Source organism: Mustelus asterias, chromosome 22 (genome assembly GCF_964213995.1).
Source record: "Mustelus asterias chromosome 22, sMusAst1.hap1.1, whole genome shotgun sequence".
NCBI lineage: Eukaryota > Metazoa > Chordata > Chondrichthyes > Carcharhiniformes > Triakidae > Mustelus > Mustelus asterias.
Window position 1 is genome coordinate 39790389 of NC_135822.1, and position 22683 is coordinate 39813071.

Here is a 22683-nt window from a genome sequence, read left to right on the forward strand (position 1 = left end):
ATGCCTTCAGATGGACTGTATTCTCTTGTGAACATTTTATCTAGGCAGAAAGCAGTTACCCATCCTGAATATCTGCATGTCAATCAGTTTGCCGAAATCTTGTAGAACAAAAATCAGGCATGTAGTAGTATCCTTCATTTATAGACACAAGAAATGTGAAGTGCCTCCTTCCTCCACTGTGTTAAGGGTGAAATAATGCAGTGACATTGTCTAAACTGCATCATCCTCAGTTAGGGACTGACTGCAGCAATTAACTTAAGAAGTGATAATGTAAATAATCATTTAAATTGATATCATTTAAACCTAATCACTGGTTGCACACTCAGAAGAGAAGTTGGAAGAAAATCAACAGTTTGTTATGGAGATAAATGAAAGGGCACGGACAGGTTTCTTCTGATCTCTCTTTTGCTGTTGTCTTATTTTAGGGGTCAGTGCACTGATAAGAGGATTTTTTTGAAGATTTGATACTATAATAGGAGAACATTTTTGCCATTACAGTGTGAAAGTAAAAGTACTGATTTGCCTTGGCACATGGTTTTGAATTGTTTTTAGCAAGTATTTCAGGAACTTCTGCACCAGGTAAGTAGCCACCAATATAAGAATTACCAAGAAATTTGTCTGATCAATTAAGAAACCAAAGATGCAAAGGCACAAGTAATGGTGGTAGTTCTAATGACCATTTCCAGCACTTAAATAGTACACTGATCTGAGATTTTTAAATTTGAGGTAGCAAAAAGTGCATTTCGCACATCATCAGTTGGGACAAAATTCTCTTCAGTGAACCTGGCATGATGCTATTCTTTTTTGTTTCATGACATGGGCCTAAAGCATCTCTCTCAAGTCCAAGAATTTAGATTTCGTTTCATGAAGTATAGAGCATCTCACTCCAGACAGAATTCCTAAATTTTTTCTGCACCAAATGAAGAGTGGAAGAAGCAGGCCAAAGTGTATTGGACATAGCTTATAGTCCTTTATTCAGGGCCCGCTATAAACAACTAATCATGGAAGGAAAATGGGGATTTATCTGTGGTACTAAGCCTTCACTGCCCAGAAACAACTATTAAAAAATGGCTTGGGTTGAAACTTCCAAAGAGAGTGATAACAGAACTGGTTTATGTGGCTTGTGCTGCCAGTGTATGAAATGTAGAACTCTTACATTAAATTGATCCAGGGATTTGCAGGAGTGTATCACTGACCTGAGATCCCTAATCCTTGGTTCATCTGAAAAATGTGGCTGAGAAAATGAAAAGATTATGGGAAGGATTTTCCAATCTCATTCGCCCCACCACTGCTGCCAGCTGGAACAGACAATTTGGCGCTCTACCAAAACTCCATTCACTGCAGCAGGACTGGAGAATCCCAGCTAAGGACAAGGTTGGAGGTTTCCGGCCTATGGCAGGATGTGCATCATGCACCACAGTCAATTTCATTATTCAAAGATAGGAATCCTTCACTTCACTATGCACTTAAGAGTCGTTGGCAGAAAAACTAAGACCCCATTGGTGTTATTCCACAGGCCAATGCAGTTCAACATTTGCTGATTAGCGCAAACCATAAACCAGTCCATGCTGTAGCTGACCTGACTGGGGAGGCATGTTTTCTTATGACTAAACTATGCCTTTCACTAGATCTGGTCTGAAGGCGGTCAAGGATAGCGTGACCTCTTCTAAACTAGTTAGGTTATATACCTTGACACTGGACCAGCCATATGTACCTCAGTACAGCAAAATAACATTCAAGGAGAATTTCATTATGTCTGACTCCGCGTCTAACAATATTTGAAGGGTAACTCAATTTCAACTGTTGTTGGGTTCTGAAAGTGGCAGGATGCCTCAGTAGCCCTCAAGTGTAGCCTGAGCAGCGATGTGTCCAATGCTTTGTACCAAGATAGATGGTCTTTTCAGTCTATGGACCACTAAGCAGGGGTTGCTAACATATTCAGGCAGCTGTAAAAGGTGGAAAGTGCCTATTGGAATTTTATGCAAAGCATTTATCCACTCGGTATCCTTCTTTGCTTACATTGCTGGTTGATAGACAGGAAAATAAAACATTGAGAGTAAACTTGAAAACAATTATATGCTGTTACTCTGGAATGAGTTGCAGAGGTTAGTGGTGAAAGCAGGGGTGAAAAAGGATGACTAAAAGAAGCATGGCTTTATATGACATGAGATGATGATTTAAAGGACCAGTGCTCCAATGTCTTAAGTTATTATTGATCACATAATTAATTCTCCAGTAAATATCTTGGGCTTATTCTCGTTACCAGGTATCATGGAGAATAAGACATTGTTTCACTTTATTAAAGTGAAAAGTTCAGAATTAGGAAAAAATAATATTCTGAATACATTAATACTTCTCTGAATATATTAAAAATGTGCTCAAACTTTTCATGAGCAATTTCAACATTGCAATCGCATTCTCCAGAACTCACAACTGAAATAGAGGAATAATATATTTTGTGTCTGTTTTTTGAGGAATAGGATAAAATATCAGAAAGAGGCAACTTATATCCAAATGCCTGTGAATAAGCTAAACTGTTTTGGAATGTAAAATAAAAAGAAAAAAATACCTCCAGAATTTCCAGAAAAATTAAACAGAAATGGAGATAATATCAGCCTGTTAGCTAGGTCAAAAAAGATAATCCTTCTACAGTTTTCACGAGGCTGTCTTTCTGCCATTTGACAAGAATGACTCTTGGGCTCTGGTTGCAGCACCAAGCCTGTCGCTGTGAAGGGAAAGCATGAAACATGGAGTTAACGCTTGCAGCTCCACAGAGTAGATGGGAAGAGAGTGTAGGAGAAACACCAAATCAGATAATATATGCAGGCCAGCCATAATGGACAGCAAAACAACACCATCAGACCTAGAAAACAGAGAAGAAATATTAATTCTCCTTAAATATTAAATATTAAAATATTCAATATAGCCTCTATTTTCTTCTAAATACATTTGCGCTTAAATAAAGTACTTGTTTAAGAAAAATTAATTTTAAAACATCGATAGAATTTAATTTCTCTTGGTTAATGGAATAATTTTTATTTTATAATTTAATGATCACATAATGATCATATGGATTTTACAGTGTAGTATATATGCATCATTGTTAGAGTATTAAATCTCATGCTTCGGGGGAACCATTGTTGGAAGTTCACATTATATTGCTAAATCCCAAACTTGTGATTTACAAGATTATCTGAACACTATATGCTATCTGTTATTTTTGATACTGTCATATGCTTGCAATCATATGCCCTGTCCTATAGAGAAAAATATACATCCTGTTCTGAAATATGGTTCATATTAAGGTGATACTAAAAACTAGATAATGAATACAGCACTTAGCATTTATGTATAATAAAGACAGAAAATGCTGGAAATACTTAGCAGATGTGGCAGCACTGCTGGAGAAAGAAACTGAGTTAACATTAAAGGTCAGTGACTTTTCTTTAGAACCACATGAAACTGGCAAATGCATTCTAGCCTCAATAGTCCCTGATTTAACAATAAGTAATCTGTGAAAGGTCTTTTGAGTCTGTGTTTACTTAATAACAATTGAACTTTTAAAGAAAAAATCTCAGTTTGACTGTAATCCAACATATGATTCATTTGAAGAGTGCAGAGTAATTGAAGTCATAAGCCTTAAAAGGATCGTTACAAATTGAAGTTTGACAGGGACACTGGCCGGTATTTTATGACCTCGCTTGGGCGAGGCTCGTAAAATCGCGTTCAAGGCCAACGGAGAATTCCGTTCTGCGAGCCGCGCCTGTCCTGATTCCAGGACGGGTGTGGCAGTAAAATTCCGGCCACTTTCTCATGGCTCAACATACCAGTCGTTCACATAAGTTTTATTACAATGCCGATCAAATTCTCTGATCCAAAAAGAGAACAATTTAAACTTTCCAATCTCATTCCAGCATGTAAATAAAGAACAAAGAACAATACAGCATAGGAACAGGCCCTTCGGCCCTCCAAGCCTGCGCCGCTCCCTGGTCCAAACTAGACCATTCTTTTGTATCTCTCCATTCCCACTCCATTCATGTGGCTATCTAGATAAATCTTAAACGTTCCCAGTGTGTCCGCCTCCACCACCTTGCCCGGCAGCGCATTCCAGGCCCCCACCACCCTCTGTGTAAAATACGTCCTTCTGATGTCCGTGTTAAACCCCCCCCCTCACCTTGAACCTATGACTCCTCATGAACGTCACCACCGACCTGGGAAAAAGCTTCCCACCGTTCACCCTATCTATGCCTTTCATAATTTTATACAAATATTTTAAATATCTTTTAAAATAAGACAATGAAAACAACTATTTCTGTACCCATAGCATCACAGAATCTCTTTATATTACAAAATGATGAGCACTTCTGCTAACATCAATGAAAAGCATATGAATCTGGAATGAACTAAAAATGCATACCCTCAGTTTGTACACAAGCTCATTGTCTAGACAGTCCTACCCACCTCCAATGTAAACTACTTTTTTCCAGATCTGTGACTCTAGGACCTTGTCATGGGGGTAGTTGCCCTGGTCAGTCATGAACAGAATCATCACCACTGCAGCAATATACAGGATAAAGCGATTGCCTCCAGTCAATATAGAAGTGCAGGCTAGGATAGCTGAAGCATAAGGACATGGAAGGCCACGGTAGACGAATGGGATTCCTGAAAGATAAAATGGTACCAATAAAAGTTAATATCTTAATGCAAAGACTCTCTTATGTAATAGAAGGGTCTGGCACATACAGGGTTAACATGGGACTGAGTACAGTGTTGCCCCCACAGTGATGTAACAGAACACCTGACCCAGACCTAGGGGTCAGTGTAGTGTTGGACAGAGCGATGTGCACAAGCAGGCACGGAGACAGTTCCTAGCTTGAACCCTTTAGTGTATATAAGTACATAGCTTTTGTAGTTAATAAAGACATATAGTTAACCTACTTAAGGCTACAAATATGCCATTAAGGCCCACCGAATGGTATCCAACAACACTTCCCATTTATTTTATGATTACAAATATTTTGGCAAACTTTTCCCCTTTGCTGCAGCTTTTTGTAATGTGCCATGCAGGAGGTTAAGAAAGTCAATGAATGAAGCAATAATAAACCATTAATCCCTTGCTGCTAAATGAATTACTCACTCCCAGGACTTGCCTTATATTATTCCAGTCAGTTGGTGCTGTGTGATAACTTTCCCTCATAAACCTAATGCAATGTTTCCCCAATACCATGCTGTTGGGAACTCTGTGTAGTATAAGGTCAACCCGCATTGCGTTACTTTATGATACTGTACTAGAGCTCACAGCGCAAACAAATCTTCTAATAGTTGAATAAGTTCTATTTGGTTAGGTTTAAGAGAGCAAAATGAGTTGCTGGCAATGCATGTGATCCATATGATGCGCGACAATCAAGCACGTGGAACAAGGCTTCAGTATTGAAGGCTTTTATTGTCTAACAATGGAACTAACTAACACGAATACACCAGTTCAGACTGAAGGGGTCCTGCCGGAGCAGAGGGTCTTATACCTCTCCTCCGGAGGTGGGGCCCCACCGGGATGTGCCATAATAACATTTACAACAGGTAAACACCCTAACCCAACAACATTGTACAACCCCCACAGTGACAACACCCTAACCCAACAGTAACATAAGAACAACCCCCAGTGGTAACCAACGATGGTTCACCACATTCACCCCTCCTTTAAAAACAAAGGCCGGCGGGGTGCAAAAAAAAACAGGTCATATGTACAAAATTCACAAGTCCAGACGGTCTGGAGGACCGCACCGTCGCTGTGATCTCCTCAACACCGGTTGCGAAACCGGAGCAGGTGCTTGCGGTGGCGTTCTCTCCAAAACAACGTCCGGCTGTCCCCTCAAGGACTCCCGGGCCGGTTGGCCCTGGTGAGGCGATGGTGCAGGGGATCCTGGAACCTTCGGTGGTGGCGCCGATCTCCGAGTCTCAGGCAAGCTGTACATGGGAGTAGAACTGTTATGCACTGGTCCCGGTGCTGACCGCGCCACGTCTGGGGAAGAAATGAGTAGTAGGGGATTCGTGACAGGGGGTATGGGAGCGACAGGAGTTGCTACGTCCCCTGCGGGCGCCAGGTCTCGAATGGAGACAGTGTCCACTCGCCCGTCAGGATATGCCACATAGGCATACTGAGGATTGGCGTGGAGGAGTTGGACCAGTTCGACCAAGGGGTCGGACCTGCGAGCCCTCATATGTCGCCGCAGAAGGACGGGTCCTGGGTACGTCAACCAGGCTGGTAATGAGATCCCCGAGGACGACTTCCGAGGGAATGAGAACATCCTCTCGTGGGGAGTAGCATTGGTTGCCGTACACAGGAGGGAGCGGATAGAATGGAGCGCATTTGGAAGGACCTCCTGCCAACGGGAGACTGGAAGGCCCCTGGATTTCAGTGCCAGTAGGACAGCCTTCCAGACTGTAGCATTCTCCCTTTCCACCTGTCCGTTACCCCTAGGGTTGTAGCTCGTGGTTCTACTAGAGGCAATCCCGAATGAGAGCAGGAATTGCCTCAAGTCGTTGCTGATGAACGACGAGCCCCTGTCGCTATGAATGTAGCAGGGGTACCCGAACAGGGTAAAAAGCTCACTGAATGCCTTGATGACGGTGGCAGTCGACGTGTCCGCAAAGGGGACAACAAACGGGAACCGGGAGTACTCGTCTATTATGTTGAGGAAATAGACGTTCCGGTCCGTTGAGGGATGGGGGCCCTTAAAATCCACGCTCAGCCTCTCAAAAGGGCGAGTGGCCTTGACCAATTGTGCCCGGTCTGGTCGATAAAAGTGTGGTTTGCATTCTGCGCAAATCCGACAGCTTCTCGTCACTGACCTGACATCCTCCACCGAGTAGGGCAGGTTGCGGGCTTTGACGAAATGGTAGAGTCGGGTGACTCCAGGATGACACAGGTCATTGTGGAGGGCCTTCAAGCGGTCCTCCTGCATGATGGCGCATGTTCCGCGCGAGAGGGCATCCGAGGGCTCATTGAGCTTCCCTGGACGATACATAATATCGTAATTATAGGTGGAGAGCTCAATTCTCCACCGCAAGATCTTATCGTTCTTGATCTTGCCCCTCTGCGTGTTGCTGAACATAAACGCCACGGATCGTTGATCCGTGATCAGAGTGAACCGCTTCCCCGCCAGGTAATGGCGCCAGTGTCTGACTGCCTCCACAATGGCCTGAGCCTCCTTCTCCACCGCTGAGTGCCGAATTTCGGGGCCTTGAAGGGTGCGGGAAAAGAACGCGATGGGCCTGCCTGCCTGGTTTAGTGTGGCGGCTAGGGCGAAATCAGATGCATCACTCTCCACCTGGAAAGGGATGGATTCATCCACTGCGTGCATCGTGGATTTCGAAATGTCGCTTTTCAAAGCCTTGAAGGCCAATTGGGCCTCCGGCGTAAGTGGGAAGGTCGTGGACTTGATGAGCGGACGAGCTTTGTCCGCGTAGTTGGGGACCCACTGCGCATAGTACGAAAAGAACCCGAGGCATCTCCTCAGTGCTTTCGTGCTAGCGGGCAAGGGAAGTTCAGTAAGGGGGCGCATACGGTCTGGATCAGGGCCAATGACCCCGTTTTCCACCACGTATCCGAGGATGGCTAACCTGCGCGTACGGAATACGCACTTCTCCCTGTTATAGGTCAGATTCAGGCGAGATGCGGTGCGCAGAAAGTGTTGGAGATTCGTGTCATGGTCCTGCTGGTCATGGCCGCAGATGGTGACGTTATCCAGGTACGGGAAGGTAGCCCGCAACCCGTTCTGGTCCACCATTCGGTCCATAGCACGCTGGAAGACCGAGACCCCATTGGTGACACCAAATGGAACCCTGAGGAAATGGTATAGACGACCATCCGCCTCAAAAGCCGTATATTGTCGGTCCTCTGGGCGGATGGGGAGTTGATGGTAGGCGGACTTAAGGTCTATGGTAGAGAACACTCGGTACTGCGCAATCTGATTGACCATATCAGAAATGCGCGGGAGAGGATACGCATCCAGCTGCGTATAACGGTTAATGGTCTGACTGTAGTCGATGACCATCCGAGGTTTGTTCCCGCTTTTGACTACCACGACCTGCGCTCTCCACGGACTAGCACTGGCCTGTATGATCCCTTCCTTGAGGAGCCGCTGAACCTCAGATCTAATAAAGATCCGGTCTTCAGCGCTGTAACGCCTACTTTTAGTAGCGATGGGCTTGCAGCCTGGTACCAGATTCTTAAATAGGATGGTGTAGTGATTTTCAGAGTGGAAAGATTGCATGCGGGGCGCTTTGGGCAATTTGGAGGCTGCGGCTGATTCCCTACTGCCAGTGAAGGGAGTGGCCCACCGTACTGTAGGATCACACTCTTCATGTGGACCATAAAATTTAGTCCGAGGAGAATTGGCGCACAAAGGTGAGGTAACACAAGGAGCCTGTATTGCTCGTAAATTGTGCCCTGTACCTCTAGAGTTACCATACATCGTCCTTGGATCGGTACAGACCGGGACCGTGATGCCATGGAAATTGTCTGCTTGGCAGGGAGAACCCGGAGTCCACACCTTTTAGCAGTGTCAGGGTGTATGAAACTCTCGGTGCTCCCACTGTCAAACAGACAATTCACAGTTCGACCATTTACCTTGATATCCATCATTGAATTCTCAAGCCTGTGGTGCTTAGTCTGGTCCAGGGAGATCGACGCCACCGTTGGCCCCTGGGCGTCACTGCATGCCGCCGATGTTGATGCTGAGGACCCCTGCTGGTCGCTCCTAGTCGTCGTGGACCATGATGGCTGCCCCCATGAATCGCACGTGGGCGAGGGCGCAAAACGCAGCGACTCCTGGTGGTCTTCCTCCTCCTCCGTCAGCCACGATGGCGCCGTCCTGGATTCGCACGTGGTCGGACCTCGTGGGTACTGCGACGCCGAAGGAGATTGTCTCCGTTCTGGAGGGTTACAAGCTGCACTGCCGTTTTTGGACTTCGACCTGCAAACTTTACCGTAGTGGCCTTTTTTACCGCACTGGCTGCAGATTGCCGTTCTTGCCGGACACTGTTGCCGTGGATGCTTGGCCCCACCGCAAAAATAGCATCGCTGACCGCCTGGAGCTGCCGCCGCCGTCGGATCGATCTGGGAGCGCGGGTTTGCGGGGCGAGGAGGGAGTTGAGCTTGCTCTTGCCACGTTGACTCCACGTGGTCCTCGGGGTACAGCGCCAAGCTTTTCGACGCCGCTTCCAGCATCTCAGCCATCTCCATCGCTTGGGTCAAGTCGAGGTTCCCCTTTTCCAGTAATTTAAGCCGGATGTACGAGGACCCTACCCCTGCTATGAACGCGTCTCGGGCGAGGTCGTACATGTATTGTTCGGCTGATACGTCTTTACAATCGCAACCCCTGGCAAGCTGCAGGAGCTCATTGGCGTAGTCCTCCATGGTTTCGCCCGACTGCCGACGTCGTGTAGCGAGGAGGTAACGAGCGTGTATCTCGTTGGGTGGTTTCGTGTATCGTTTCTTCAAGAGCTCGACGGCCCTCGGGTAAGTGGGAGCCGCACGAATCGCGAGATAAATCGTGTCGCTTACCCTTGCGTGGAGGACTTGGAGTTTGTCGCTGTCTGTAGTAATAGCTACAGAGGCAGCCAGGTAGTCTTCGAAACACTTCCACCAGTGGTCGAAGGTGTTAGCGGCACCGACCGCACGTGGGTCCAACGCCAGACGATCTGGTTTCAAGATCTGTTCCATACTCTTTTTTTTTTGTACAGCTGAGAGTTTTCTGTTAGACAATAAAATTGATGCGCGACAATCAAGCACGTGGAACAAGGCTTCAGTATTGAAGGCTTTTATTGTCTAACAATGGAACTAACTAACACGAATACACCAGTTCAGACTGAAGGGGTCCTGCCGGAGCAGAGGGTCTTATACCTCTCCTCCGGAGGCGGGGCCCCACCGGGATGTGCCATAATAACATTTACAACAGGTAAACACCCTAACCCAACAACATTGTACAACCCCCACAGTGACAACACCCTAACCCAACAGTAACATAAGAACAACCCCCACTGGTAACCAACGATGGTTCACCACACCATATAATACTTAATGTAAACTAGGAAAATATTTGCAATCTCAGTGCCAACAGTAATATTTCACTATTTCTAAACCAAAGAAAGTGAGCTCTTACCACTAGAAAAGAAGCAGAGGCGTGCAAATACAGCCATAACATAGCAGATGACAAACACACCATTTAGTATGCCTTGGGCCTGCAGCAACATAGAGGTTGCGATTCCAAATGTTGTAAAATCTGCAAAATCATCCAATTTGGCTCCTGTAATCAAATGAAAATTGGACGAGTAAAATAATGCCACCTAATACAACAATTTGAAGATGGCAACTTCATTGTACAAACTGCCATACTGTCAGACCTGGGTATTCAGGATTGACTAAATCAAGCATCTATGAATCTGAATAAATTTTCCTGACAAACAGAAGTGTATGGAATTCTCCAAAACACCCTCCATGTGTATAGCATACGCTTTATATGAAATTCCCATGTTTTCTCTGCTCACTAAATTAAAGTGGCTTTTCTTTAGACACAGAAAGCATACCATTTCTCCTAAACATTCCAGTGTCTATGATTGTGCAGGCAAACTAAATATCCTGGAGTGGACTGCATTTCTTTGCCTTGTGATGGGTGCTTCTGGTTGCTGGGAGTGTGGGGAAGGTGAGTGGTGGTGCATGCTGGAGCACAGTTGATAGGCCTTTGAGTTTGAAGTATCTTTGGACTGGTTTTCTGAAGTTACTTGACTTGGTAGGCAAAGTTGAGAGCCGCCTAGTTACTTGTTTAGGAGGAATGTTTTCTTGGTATGGGAAATCATTCTCTTATCATGAGGTTGGGAATGTTTGTAGAGTCTCCTCCTCCAGTTAGCCATTTAATTGTCTATCAATACTAGACAAGTGGCAGGACTACAGATGTGAGTTGTTGGTTGTGGGATTGCTTAGCTCTATCCATTGTATGCTCCTTCCCTTGTTTGACATGCATGTTGTGCTGTATTGTTTGATTTGATTTATTATTGTCACATGTATTAACATACAGTGAAAAGTATTGTTTCTTGTGCGCTATACAGACAAAACATACTGTTCATAGAGAAGGAAAGGAGTGAGTGCAGAATGTAGTGTTACAGACATAGCTAGGGTGTAGAGAAAGATCAACTTAATGCAAGGTAAGTCCATTCAAAAGTCTGACAGCAGTAGGGAAGAAGCTGTCCTTGAGTCGGTTGATACGTGACCTCAGAATTTTGTATCTTTTTCCTGACGAAAGAAGGTGGAAGAGAGAATGCCTGGGGTGCGTGGGGTCCTTAATTATGCTGGCTGCTTTGCCGAGGCAGCGGGAAGTGTAGACAGAGTCAATGGATGGGAGGCTGGTTTGCGTGACGGATTGGGCTACATTCACGACCTTTTGTAATTCCTTGCGGTCTTGGGCAGAGGAGGAGCCATACCAAGCGGTGATACAACCAGAAAGAATGCTTTTTATGGTGCATCTGTAAAAGTTGGTGAGAGTCGTAGCTGACATGCCAAATTTCCTTAGTCTTCTGAGAAAGTAGAGACATCGGTGGGCTTTCTTAACTATAATGTCGGCATGGGGGGACCAGGACAGGTTGTTGGTGATCTGGACACCTAAAAACTTGAAGCTTTCGACCCTTTCTACTTCGTCTCAGTTGATGTAAGACCATAAGACATAGGAGCGGAAGTAAGGCCATTCGGCCCATCGAGTCCACTCCACCATTCAATCATGGTTGATTTCAACTCCATTTACCCGCTCTCTCCCCATAGCCCTTAATTCCTCGAGAAATCAAGAATTTATCAATTTCTGTCTTGAAGACGCTCAACGTCTCGGCCTCCACAGCCCTCTGTGGCAATGAATTCCACAGACCTACCACTCTCTGGCTGAAGAAATTTCTCCTCATCTCTGTTCTAAAAAGTGACTCCCTTTTATTCTAAGGCTGTGCCCCCGCGTCCTAGTCTCCCCTGCTAATGGAAACAACTTCCCTACGTCCATCCTATCTAAGCCGTTTATCTTGTAAGTTTCTATTAGATCTCCCCTCAACCTCCTAAACTCCAATGAATACAATCCCACGATCCTCAGACGTTCACCGTATGTCAGGCCTACCATTCCTGGGATCATCCGTGTGAATCTCCGCTGGACCCGCTCCAGTGCCAGTATGTCCTTCCTGAGGTGTGGGGCCCAAAATTGCTCACAGTACTCCAAATGGGGCCTAACCAGTGCTTTATAAAGCCTCAGAAGTACATCCCTGCTTTTGTATTCCAAGCCTCTTGAGATAAATGACAACATTACATTTGCTTTCTTAATTACGGACTCAACCTGCAAGTTTACCTTTAGAGAATCCTGGACTAGGACTCCCAAGTCCCTTTGCACTTTAGCATTATGAATTTTGTCACCGTTTAGAAAATAGTCCATGCCTCTATTCTTTTTTCCAAAGTGCAAGACCTCGCACTTGCCCACGTTGAATTTCATCAGCCACTTCTTGGACCACTCTCCTAAACTGTCTAAATCTTTCTGCAGCCTCCCCACCTCCTCAATACTACCTGCCCCTCCACCTATCTTTGTATCATCGGCAAACTTGGCCAGAATGCCCCCAGTCCCGTCATCTAGATCGTTAATATATAAAGAGAACAGCTGTGGCCCCAACACTGAACCCTGCGGGACACCACTTGTCACCGGTTGCCATTCTGAGAAAGAACCTTTTATCCCAACTCTCTGCCTTCTGTCTGACAGCCAATCGTCAATCCATGTTAGTACCTTGCCTCGAATACCATGGGCCCTTATTTTACTCAGCAGTCTCCCGTGAGGCACCTTGTCAAAGGTGCCTTTTGGAAGTCAAGATAGATAACATCCATTGGCTCTCCTTGGTCTAACCTATTTGTTATCTCTTCAAAGAACTCCAACAGGTTTGTCAGGCACGACCTTCCCTTACTAAATCCATGCCGACTTGTCCTAATCCGACCCTGCACTTCCAAGAATTTAGAAATCTCATCCTTAACGATGGATTCTAGAATTTTGCCAACAACTGAGGTTAGGCTAATTGGCCTATAATTTTCCATCTTTTTTCTTGTTCCCTTCTTGAACAGTGGGGTTACAACAGCGATTTTCCAATCCTCTGGGACTTTCCCTGACTCCAGTGACTTTTGAAAGATCATAACTAACGCCTCCACTATTTCTTCAGCTATCTCCTTTAGAACTCTAGGATGTAGCCCATCTGGGCCCGGAGATTTATCAATTTTCAGACCTTTTAGTTTCTCTAGCACTTTCTCCTTTGTGATGGCAACCATATTCAACTCTGCCCCCTGACTTTCCTGAATTGTTGGGATATTACTTGTGTCTTCTACTGTGAAGACTGACGCAAAGTACTTAAGTTCCTCAGCTATTTCCTTGTCTCCCATCACTAGATTACCAGCGTCATTTTGGAGCGACATGTAGACAGAGGCATGTTCTCCTTTACGCTTCCTGAAGTCGATGACAATCTCCTTCGTTTTGTTGACATTGAGGGAGAGATTATTGTTGCCACGCCAGTTAATCAGATTCTCTATCTCATACCTGTACTCTGTCTCGTCATTGTTTGAGATCCGACCCACTACATGGTGTCGTCAGCAAACTTGAAAATCGAATTGGAGGGGAATTTGGTCGCACAGTCATAGGTGTATAAGGAGTATAGTAGGGGGCTGAGAACACAGCCTTGTAGGGTACCGATGTTGAGGATGATCGTGGAGGTGGTGTTGTTGCCTATCCTTACTGATTGTGGTCTGTGAGTTAGGAAGTTCAGGATCCAGTCGCAGAGGGAAGTGCTGAGGCCCAGGCCAAGGAGTTTAGAGATGAGTTTCGTGTTAATAATAGTGTTGGAGGCTGAGCTGTAGTCAATAAATAGGAGTCTGACATAGGTGTCATTGTTATCTAGGTGTTCCAGGGTTGAGTGCAGGACCAGGGAAATGGCGTCTGCTGTGGATCTGTTGCAGCGGTAGGCAAACTGTAGTGGATCCAGGTAGATCAGGAGGCTGGAATTGATTCGTGTCATGACTAACCTTTCGAAGCACTTCATAATGATGGATGTCAGAGCCACCGGCCGATAGTCATTAAGGCACGCTGCCTGGCTTTTCTTAGGTACCGGGATGATGGTCGTCTTCTTGAAGCACATAGGGACCTCAGATTGTTGTAAAGAGAGGTTGAAGATGTCTGTGAATACCCCCGCCAGCTGATCCGCGCAGGATCTGAATGCACGTCCAGGTACCCCATCCGGGCCAGTTGCTTTCTGTGGGTTGATCTTCAAGAAAGCTGCTCTGACATCTGCAATGGTGACCCCAGATACAGGTTCATCCAGGGTGGAGGTGCTCTCGCTGACCTCTTGCTCAAAACGGGCATAGAATGCATTGAGCTCATCAGGGAGGGGTGTGTTGGAGCCAGCGATTTTACATGCCTTCACCTTCTGACCTGTCTTGCAGACCTTGCCATAGTCGGCGGGGGTCAGTGTGGCTAGCTTGGGACTCTAGCTTGGTCCGGTATTGTCTTCTGGCATCTTTGATGGATCCCCTTGGATCGTTTCTGGCTTTCTTGTATAGACAGTAAGAAGTTTAACAACACCAGGTTAAAGTCCAACAGGTTTATTTGGTAGCAAAAGCCACACAAGCTTTCGGAGCTCTTAGCCCCTTCTTCAGGTGAGTGGGAATTCTGTTCACAAACAGAGCTTATAAAGACACAGACTCAATTTACATGAATAATGGTTGGAATGCGAATACTTACAACTAATCAAGTCTTTAAGAAACAAAACAATGGGAGTGGAGAGAGCATCAAGACAGGCTAAAAAGATGTGTATTGTCTCCAGACAAGACAGCCAGTGAAACTCTGCAGGTCCACGCAACTGTGGGAGTTACAAATAGTGTGACATGAACCCAATATCCCGGTTGAGGCCGTCCTCGTGTGTGCGGAACTTGGCTATCAGTTTCTGCTCAGCGACTCTGCGCTGTCGTGTGTCGCGAAGGCCGCCTTGGAGAACGCTTACCCGAATATCAGAGGCCGAATGCCCGTGACCGCTGAAGTGCTCCCCAACAGGAAGAGAACAGTCTTGCCTGGTGATTGTCGAGCGGTGTTCATTCATCCGTTGTCGCAGCGTCTGCATAGTTTCCCCAATGTACCATGCCTCGGGACATCCTTTCTTGCAGCGTATCAGGTAGACAACGTTGGCCGAGTTGCAAGAGTATGTACCGTGTACCGGGTGGATGGTGTTCTCACGTGAGACGACAGCATCCGTCGGTACATACTCTTGCAACTCGGCCAACGTTGTCTACCTGATACGCTGCGAGAAAGGATGTCCCGAGGCATGGTACATTGGGGAAACTATGCAGACGCTGCGACAACGGATGAATGAACACCGCTCGACAATCACCAGGCAAGACTGTTCTCTTCCTGTTGGGGAGCACTTCAGCGGTCACGGGCATTCGGCCTCTGATATTCGGGTAAGCGTTCTCCAAGGCGGCCTTCGCGACACACGACAGCGCAGAGTCGCTGAGCAGAAACTGATAGCCAAGTTCCGCACACACGAGGACGGCCTCAACCGGGATATTGGGTTCATGTCACACTATTTGTAACTCCCACAGTTGCGTGGACCTGCAGAGTTTCACTGGCTGTCTTGTCTGGAGACAATACACATCTTTTTAGCCTGTCTTGATGCTCTCTCCACTCCCATTGTTTTGTTTCTTAAAGACTTGATTAGTTGTAAGTATTCGCATTCCAACCATTATTCATGTAAATTGAGTCTGTGTCTTTATAAGCTCTGTTTGTGAACAGAATTCCCACTCACCTGAAGAAGGGGCTAAGAGCTCCGAAAGCTTGTGTGGCTTTTGCTACCAAATAAACCTGTTGGACTTTAACCTGGTGTTGTTAAACTTCTTACTGTGTTTACCCCAGTCCAACGCCGGCATCTCCACATCATTTCTTGTATAGGTCAGTGTCGCCTGATTTGAACGCCTCAGACCTGGATTTCAGCAAATAGTGGATATCCCTGTTCATCCATGGTTTCCGGTTGGGGAACACACAAATTTGCTTCTTTGATTCACCAGGTTGGCACCTCATTTTTAGGTATACCTCCTGCAGTCATCATTGAATTAGGGTTGGTTAGCACAGGTGCCTTAAGCACCAGGGACTCGGGTTTGATTTCAGCCTTGGGTGACTGTGTGGAGTTTGCACGTTCTCCCAGTGTCTGTGTTGGTTTCCTCCCACAGTCCAAAGATGTGCAGATTAGTGCAGATCCAATTTACCATGGATTGGCCATGGTAAACTTCCCCTTAGTGTCCAAAGATGTGTACGTTAGGGGGATTAGTGGGGTAAATAGATGGAGTTACAGGGATAGGGCCTGTGTAAGATGTTCTATCGGAGAGTCAGTGCAGAATAATGGGCTGACTGGCCTCCTTCTGCACTGTAGAGATTCTATGATCTCCTGCTTTGCTGGTAATGAGAGAGTGAGTGATATGTCAGGTCAGATTGTGGTTAAATACAATTCTGCTGCTGATGATCTACAGTGTTTCATGGTGCCCAATTTATGATTGCGAGATCAGCTCTGAATCAATCTCAATTAGCACAATGGTAGTGCCACATACATCGATGGATGGTGTCCTCAGTGTGAAGATGGGATATTGTCTCCAGGAGGCGCAGTAGTCACTCTTATCAACACCGTTATAGACAGATGCATCTGTGACAGGTAGATTGATGAGGGTGAGCTCATGTAGGACAGTTTCTTTTCCCAATATCTGCTGCAGATTCAATCAGGCAGTCGTGCTCTTCAGGTCAGCTTGGGCAGTAGCGGTGCTACCGAGCCACTCTTAGTGATGGGCATGACCTCTCAAAACAGAGTACTTTCTGTGCCCTTGCTACCCTCAGTGCTCCTTCCAAGTGATGTTCAACATGGAGGAGTACTGATTCATCAGCTGAGGGAGGTTGGTAGGTGGTAGTCAGCAGGAGGTTTCCTTCCATTTTTGACCTGTCATGAGGCCCAATGAAACCCGGAGTCAATGTTGAGGACTCCCACGGCAACTTCCTCCCGACTGTATGCCCTTGGGCCACCACTTCTGTTGGGCTGATCCTGTCAGTGATGGAGGGGTCTGAAACATTGGCTACAAGATATGATTTAATGTATATAGTTATGTCAATTGGCAGCTACACAACTTTTCCAGTTTTGACACAAGACCCCAGTATGCTATTGTCATTTCCGGTGTCTTGGTCGATGCTGGATAGTTCATCAAGATTTAATTCTTTCCAACATTTTTATTGTGGTTAGCTACAACTGAGTAGCTATTTTGGAAGGTGGTTAAGAGTCAATTGTGTGGTCTAGGTCTGGAGTCACATGTAAGCAGACCAGTCATGGATGCAGATTTCCTTCCTTATCGGACATTCATGAACGAGATGGATTTTTACAATAATCAATGGCAGTTTCATGGTCACCATTACTAAAAATAGCTTTTATTGCAAGTTTATTAATTTAATTTAAATTCTACCAGTGGTATTTGAGTCTGTCTCAGACAGTCGCATTAGCCTAAGTTTCTGGATTACTAGTCCGGTCGTATTACCACCACACTGCCAACACTACTGGTAGTGGAAACCTCATTCACAATGTTTTTAGAATGCAATAGGGTTCTTTAGATGTTTGTGGTTGCTAGATGATTTCTCTCTATAATGGAAGGCAAGTTTTCTGTCATAAGGTTGAGGGATGTTCCAGTGAAATATTGCTGAATTAGCATTGGCTATGTTAAACTGTCAATCACTGTGAGGCCCGGGGACAGCCTCATAGGTCTCCCTCCAGAGAGCCTGGGTATCTCTGCAGTAGCCACTTTGTTCTCCTCTTCCTCCACCTCTCCATTCTCATCCGAAAAAGAGTAACATTCTAGACCTCTTTGCATAGTCATATTTTGAAGTGGATCTGCCCACAGCTCACTCCTCCTCCTGCTGACGCATGAGGTGTGCTGCGTATCCAGACCTCCCCATTTTAATTTTAATTTAGTCCCAGTCGAAGTCAGTGTGGCTGTGCTGGTGGGTGGTGCAGAGGAACGATGTGAGGATGCAGACTCTGTTGAGTCTCCCCCCACCAAAAAGAGGCTGGTGATAACTGTCCAAGGACATGCAGCTCCACCTCTGCTAGAGTGAAACACAATATTTGATTTATTATTGTCACATGTATTGGGACACACTGAAAAGCATTGTTTCTTGCACGCTAGCCAGACAAAACATACCGTTCATAGAATATGTAGGGGAGAAGGAAAGGAGACAGTGCAGAATATAGTGTAGCAGTGACAGATAGGGTGTAGCGAAAGATCGGCTTTATATATGGTAGGTCCATTCAAAAGTCTGATGGCAACAGGGAAGAAGCTGGTCTTGAGTCGGTTGGTACGTGACCTCAGACTTTTGTATCTTTTTCCCGATGGAAGAAGGTAGACGGGATATGTCTGGGATGTGTGGGGTCCTTGAAAAGCTGGCTGCTTTTCCGAGGGAGCTGGAAGTGCAGATGGAGTCAATGGATGGGAGGCTGGTTTGTATGATTGGCTGGGCTACATTCACAACCCTTTGTAGTTTCTTGCGGTCTTGGACAGAGCAGGTGCCATACCAAGCTGTGATACATCTGGAAAGAATGCTTTCTATGGTGCATCTGCAGGTTGTAGCGAATTTCCTTAGCATCCCGAGAACGTCGAAGCCTTTCTTAACTATAGTGTCAGTGTGGAGGGACCAGGATACGTTGTTGATGATCTGGACCCCTAGAAACCTGAAGCTCTCGACCATTTCCACTTCATAACTGTTGATGTAGACGGGGGCATGTTCTCCACTACTCGATGACTTTATCTCCTTTGTTTTGTTGACATTGAGGGAGAGATTATTGCCGTCGCACCATTTCACCAGATTCTATATCCCTTTCATCTACTCTATTTCATCATTATTTGAGATCCAACCCACTACGATGGTGTCATCACCAAACTTGAAAATGGAGTTGGAGCAGAATTTGGCCACGCAATCATAAGTGTATAAGGAGTATAGTAAGGGGCCGAGTGTTTGATTCCTGGCTTGGGTCACTGTCTTTGCAGAGTGCGTACGTTCTCCCCGTGTCTGCGTGGGTTTCCTCCGGGTGCTCCGGTTTGCTCCCACAGTCCAAAAGATGTATAGGTTAGGTGCATTGGCCATATTAAATTCTCCTTCAGTGTACCCGAACAGGTGCCGGAGTGTGGCGACTAGGGGATTTTCACAGTAACTTCACTGCAATGTTAATGTAAGCCTACTTTTGACTAATAAACAAACTTAACTATCCTTACTGATTGCATTCTGTGGGTTAGGACGTCGAGGATTCAGTCGCAGAGGGAGTTTGGAGATGAGTTTTGTTGGGATAATGTTGTTGAAGGCTGAGCTGTAGTCAATAAGTGACTTGCTATCCAGGTGTTCCAGGGTTGAGTGTAGGGCCAGGGACTGTTGCAACGATAGGATCGAGGCAATCTGGGAGACTGGAGTTGATATGTGCCATGATTAGCCTTTCGAAGCACTTCATAATGATGGATGTCAGACCTACCGGGCAGTAGTCATTGAGGCATGCTGCCTGGCTTTTCTTTGGTAGAGGGATGATGAGCGTCTTCTTGAAGCAGGGACCTCAGATCGGAGTAAGGAGAGGTTAAAGATGTCTGCGAATACCCCCGCCAGCTGGTTCGCGCAGGATCTGAGTGATGAGAACTTGGGCAGGTGCATCATTCCATCCAACCCCATGAATGACAGCGGTCTAAGAGCCATAGTGTACACTGGGCAGGAGTTTCCTCCATGTCCTTCACCTGCAGATAGAACAATTATAAAACCTTGCTCTTCGTGACCTCCCATCTTGCCACTGTCCACCCTCTCAAAGTCCAGTTCTGCAGCCTTCATTGGTGTCAGATTCTGCTGGTCGCCACACCACCAGTTCCATACATCTTGCGACTGTTATGAGCTTTTTTGTCTCCTGCAGCATGAGAGAGTAATACATGAGAAGCCTGGTCTCGCTCACATATTCCTGCAGGATACTGATATTTTTTATTCATTCATGGGACATGGGTGTCGCAGGTTGGCCAGCATTTATTGCCCATCCCTAGTTACCCTTGAGAGGGCAATTGAGAGTCAACCACATTGCTGTGGGTCTGGAGTCACATGTAGGCCAGACCAGGTACGGATGGTAGATTTCCCTCTCTAAAGGACATTAGTGAACCAGATGGGTTTTTTTCCGACACTCGACAATGGTTTCATGGTCATCAGTAGATTCTTAATTCCAGATATGTTTTATTGAATTCAAATTCTACCATCTGCCATGGTGGGATTTGAACCCAGGTCCCCAGAAAATTAGCTGAGTTTCTTGATTAATAGTCTACTGATAATACCACTAGGCCATCGCCATCCCGAGCTGTTGTGCTCTTCACTGCTATCCCCTTCTCAACTGCACCCCATATGCGAGAGTGGCAGAATTCTCAGTGATGCAACTGTCCGCTTGCTCTGACAATGTTGGGGAGAACTATAGGCTCAATCTGCTACGCCCGTGTACATGCTGCTGCACATAAAGTTAAACTCCTGTCACCTGGGTGTTACTTGCCACTGGCCTTTCCAGACCGTATAAGATTATTGAATCTTTTCTGACACTGGACCAACATCCTTCTCGTCGCTCCTCTACTAATGATCTCCATAGCAACCTCTATCCAGACCCTTTTGTTGAGTCTGATGGATTTCTTCTGCTGGATGCCAGGAACAATTTTTCTTGCACCTCTGTGATTGTCTTGGTTAATGCCTCACAGAGGCACTTAAGAACCTTGGGCTAGTCAATAGATACCTGCCATACCAATGCTGCCCCTCTGCAAATCTTCCACCATCTCTTCAGTGACCAGCAAGCACAGTCATGACTGCTATTCACCTTTTCAAAGGGCTCTGTTTCTATGCCCCACCTTCAGGCAGCTCTCAATGCCATCGATTGGGTGCCAAACTTGCCCCCAGCTCAATTAGGCCCGTTGTATTTTAAAATTGTATCACTGATGCTGTTACAAAAGTCTGAAAAGCAGAGTGTTTCACTTCGGTTTAGTGAACTACCCTGCACAAATTTCCCACATTCAGTCAATGTTTTTGGCATTTGGGAGTTTCTTGCTGGTGTGGGGGTGCAGATCTAATCTCGCCAGAGACCAGCAGAAGACTGCTCAGGGTGTCAGTGTGCACGCGGACTAATCTCCCAGTATACCAGGAGATCCTGTTTTAACATCCTCCCCTCCCCACCTGAACTAGACATCCCCCCCACCTCCCGCGAACATCGCCTGCCTCCGGCCTCTCAACGCCCCACCCACCCTCCACCCCCACTCCGGAGTGTAGGCCACGACCCTCAATTGCTGGCCCCCACCGATGCAGAGTTTCCTCGTTCCCTCCTCACATACCGACCTCCCCCCTCCCCACCTGGCTCTGCCCTGTCAGGCCCATCCCCTGGGCACCTGCTGGCCCACCCTTATCCCCGACTGCTGGAGGGGGGATCTGGGGGGTCAATGGCCTTCGGTTGATCATGCGTGATTCCCAGTGATGAGGACCTCCGCTGGCGGGGTCGGAAAGCTAAGTGAGCCTGGGCTCCCTCATACGATTTAAATGATCGTGAATAGTTCAATGCTGGGCATGATTTGCATTTTTCGCCTCCTGCTCATATTTCCCCACTCCACTACTCGACCAGTGCACTGGAGTGTAAAAATCCCACCCATAATATTTCCATTTGCAGAAAGATAGAACCAGATTAAAGGAAGGTAAATTCAAAGCTAAATTTATAGAAATATTGGCCTAGATATTAACAAAAACAATGCAGGATATGGGGAAGACCCAAATTTTCTGCAGATCATGGAGGCCCTGGCAAACAATGCAAAGGTTTGACTGTTTCCCACTACAGTCAGCCTACTGGAAAGCCTGTCTGGAGAAATGAGAAGAACAACAGGCTGGAAGTGGACGGCGTGAAAGAAGAGCTCCAGATCTGCATCAATTTCTCAGAAAAAGACTCCGAGTTCTTGGGGAACAAAAAAACCTTCCAAATGCTGCCAGGAATGGACAAAGGTATAAGCACTACTTGTCATCGTTTGGCAGGGCTGAGGCTCATAGCCAATTTTGCTTGTGCGCATGCGTGGCAGACAGGAAAGTGGAGACGGTGTCTGGTATTCATTCCTGGCCTTTGGCAGTGGCCAACCTACTCTCAATACTGAACACATTCTGCTCTAATGTGTTCTGAATTCACATTTTTGATTTTGTTTTTACACTGCCCACCCATTTTTTTGGTCTCTTGTCTTCGGTCCAATGATACACTTTACCTCCAGTGTGCATCTTTAAAACAGAACACAACTTTAGCTTGTTTAACACTGAGGGATTTCCTTGTCCCCCGCTGTACCGTTTGGGGCTGCCCAATTAACCACTGCGTGCCTGTTCTGCTGGACTCCTCGCCCAGCTCTCTCCACTTTACTAGCTTATACCCTGCTTTCATCAGCACTGTCAAAAATCTTCAATTGTCTTTGATATCTAAACCTTCATCTATCCATTTTCCTTTCTGCCTAATGTCTATTGTTTGGTTTAGTTTTGCCTGGCTAATAGCAAATCCAAGAGACAGCCTTCTGTTATAGAACTGCAAATAGTTGATGTG

The 22683-nt window shown here is 46.1% G+C and overlaps 1 protein-coding gene across 1 annotated transcript in view; it reads right to left on the bottom strand.

Moving 5' to 3' along the window:
- Positions 1–2753: 2753 nt before the first annotated feature.
- tmem269 (transmembrane protein 269) overlaps positions 2754–22683 on the bottom strand; it is a 38803-nt gene continuing 18873 nt past the window's right edge. Inside the window, exons 6-8 of the mRNA XM_078238473.1 lie at positions 10164–10307; positions 4462–4662; positions 2754–2863 (exon numbers count right to left, since the gene is read on the bottom strand). Coding sequence (XP_078094599.1) covers positions 2754–2863; positions 4462–4662; positions 10164–10307 — 455 coding nt within the window. The remainder of the gene's footprint in view (positions 2864–4461; positions 4663–10163; positions 10308–22683) is intronic.